This window comes from Montipora foliosa, chromosome 8 (genome assembly GCF_036669935.1).
Source record: "Montipora foliosa isolate CH-2021 chromosome 8, ASM3666993v2, whole genome shotgun sequence".
In the NCBI taxonomy this organism is placed as follows: Eukaryota; Metazoa; Cnidaria; class Anthozoa; order Scleractinia; family Acroporidae; genus Montipora; species Montipora foliosa.
In genome coordinates this window covers 16,935,758-16,938,257 of record NC_090876.1, presented here as the reverse complement: position 1 = coordinate 16,938,257, position 2,500 = coordinate 16,935,758, and the positions used below count along the sequence as shown (strand labels likewise).

The 2,500-nt window shown below is 41.0% G+C and overlaps 1 protein-coding gene across 1 annotated transcript in view; it reads right to left on the bottom strand.

The window, feature by feature from the left end:
* The window catches only part of LOC138012575 (uncharacterized), a 39,071-nt gene that overhangs the window by 8,706 nt on the left and 27,865 nt on the right, over positions 1–2,500 (bottom strand). Inside the window, exon 31 of the mRNA XM_068859383.1 lies at positions 67–180. Coding sequence (XP_068715484.1) covers positions 67–180 — 114 coding nt within the window. The remainder of the gene's footprint in view (positions 1–66; positions 181–2,500) is intronic.

Sequence of the window (2,500 nt, the reverse complement as noted above, 5' to 3'; positions counted from 1 at the left end):
AAGCAGCCAACCCAAAGATACAGCCGTATAACCAAACTGAGGGGAATTCATCTAACGTGTAATCACCTCTTTCGCAGTTCTTTCCTTCAAAGCCTTGGACGCACTTGCAAGTGTAATTACCAACCGTATTAGAACAATTTCCGTTGTTCTGACAAGGATTCTTTAAGCATTCATCAATGTCTAGAAAGGGAATTTTTGAGCTTTAGTCTCGGTGAACATTGAATTTTGAAGAAACATTCACATGTAAGGGATGATGGAGAATATGTGAAAGTCACATTTTGCAACTGGGGATTTGAAATGATTTTCATGGGAAAAAGATCACCGCTGTTTATTAAAGAACTTGAGCAATTGTTGCAAAAAGACGTGAATAGAATTCAGGCTTTAGCCACATATGTCCAGAAATGCAAGTAATAGGCCATTTCCTAGCCTGCGTAGCAAGCGTTCCTGTTCGACAGAAGAACTCCGAAACGATTTTCCGGAAACTGGCAAGTTGGAAAGTTGGGGCAAGACACTGAGGAAAGGCCTGCAAGAAGACACCCTATTCCTGAAAAACCCGTTCGCCCACGAACGGGGGATTCTGATTGGTGTGGCATAGTCACAATGATTGACAGGTGACAAATTTTCGACCAAAATGATTCTTGTCAGTTCTAGCGTGACAAAGACAACGGCGGAAGATATGGAAGGTTTTGAATCGTGTGTTGAAGCTGAGCGAATCGGTTCTCGGTTTTACAGTGAAAAGGGAACAAGAACTGTCAATGCGCCATCTATTTAACTGTATATATGTAATAGCCGTTTTCCCAACAGAATTCAGAAAAAAGCTTACTTTTTCAGATGTTTGTCATGATGTGCGGAGTTCGAAATAAATTAAAAAATCAAGAACAGGCTTCTCGAGTATCATCGTGATTTCTCCATTTCAAAGCATTATACGCGATTAAGTAGATTGTTGAGGTAAATTTATGGGAATATCAGCCTGTGATTTAAATGGCAATCTGCACTGCTCGGACGATATCCATCAAGGAAAATTCAGTATTATTTACGCGTCAGCTGAAGCCGCTGTGGACAACTTTAAGCGTTTCCATAATTCACTAAAAGCAAAAGATTCGTTATTTAACAGAACTTTGGCAGCGCTTATTCTTGACGAAAAGTATGGACTGGACTGAAGTAAGCTTTTCGTTCGCTTGCAAAAGATAATGTATATTTACGCAGGATGAATTAATAAAATGCATGCGAACTATCAGAATCCACATGGTTCAGGATCAAGGAAATAAACTGTGTTCGTCAAATTCTCTGCTTACGTGCACCTTGCCTAATGTAAGCCTGAGTTCTTTTTCACTGATTGAGACAAGATGAAGACAATTACGCAGCTTCCCTGTTAAATCTTCTCTTATTGTGAGAAGAAAGCGGCTCCTTTGTACAGTCATGCGATTTTTTAAAGCATTTTTACTTCCTATTTCATCTACGATTTCGTGACGAATTGACCAAAAACGTAATGTGGAATATCAAACTAGCGAGGACGTTTTCCTGTAACTTCCAGGAGATTGAGTACGATTCATTTCGTCAATCCCTCCTCACCAAGAAATATCCAGCAAGTCGCACTAAAATCGTCGCTAGTTTTAAACTAAAACCTCTTAAATGGTTTTATGGTCAGCTTTTGTGGAGTTTTGCATTTAGCGGCCTTACTACCCATCGAGCTCTGTACGAGTTTAAATTTTCCTAAATTTCGTATTTTACGAGCGCACGGGTTGCTTACACGTTCTGAAAATTGGTTATTGTTTTCGACAGCTTCTTTCCAACCGCTCTGAAAATATCAGCCAGAACTTTTCCGTAAGTTTCTTTTGTTTTCGATGGTTTAAACAAATTTTCAGAAGAAACATAATCAGTCGTACCCGGCTGAGCAGCTGCCGTTACAAATTTAACTTTAAAAGCACACTGGCAAATTCCGCATTGATCGCTTGGATGTGCTTCGATTCCAGACGGTGTCTCGGTTTGTTTTGACGGAAGTCAACTTGTGTTAACATGGTTACCTGTTATAGGCTAATTTGGTAATATGACGTCAATCAGCGAGTGTCAAGTCAACCATTAAAAGGTGGGCGTTTTACCGTAAATTGGGGGTCTTCTTGCAAGCGTTCCCTCAGCCTCCAACTTAAGCGCGGCCAGTTTGCGGAAAATCGTTTCGAAGCTCTTTTGTCCAACAGGATCGCTTGCTACGCAGGCTAGCCATTTCCGAGCTCATGCCTGCCCCGGGGGGGGGGGGGGGTACTCCCTTATAAGGGCTTAATGGGGACGTGCGGCGAGCCAGGGTATGGTTTTTTGGGATTTTTGTCTTGAACAGGGTATCGAATTTAGCATTTTTTGTCTTAATCAGGGTATCGATTTATCAATTTTTGTCTTAAACTGGGTTAAATGTCTTAAACAGGGTATCAAAAATCGGAATTCTGTCTTAAAATGGGTAGGAAAATCAGCGATATTTGTCTTAAACAGGGTCAGGGTATGCGGGGCC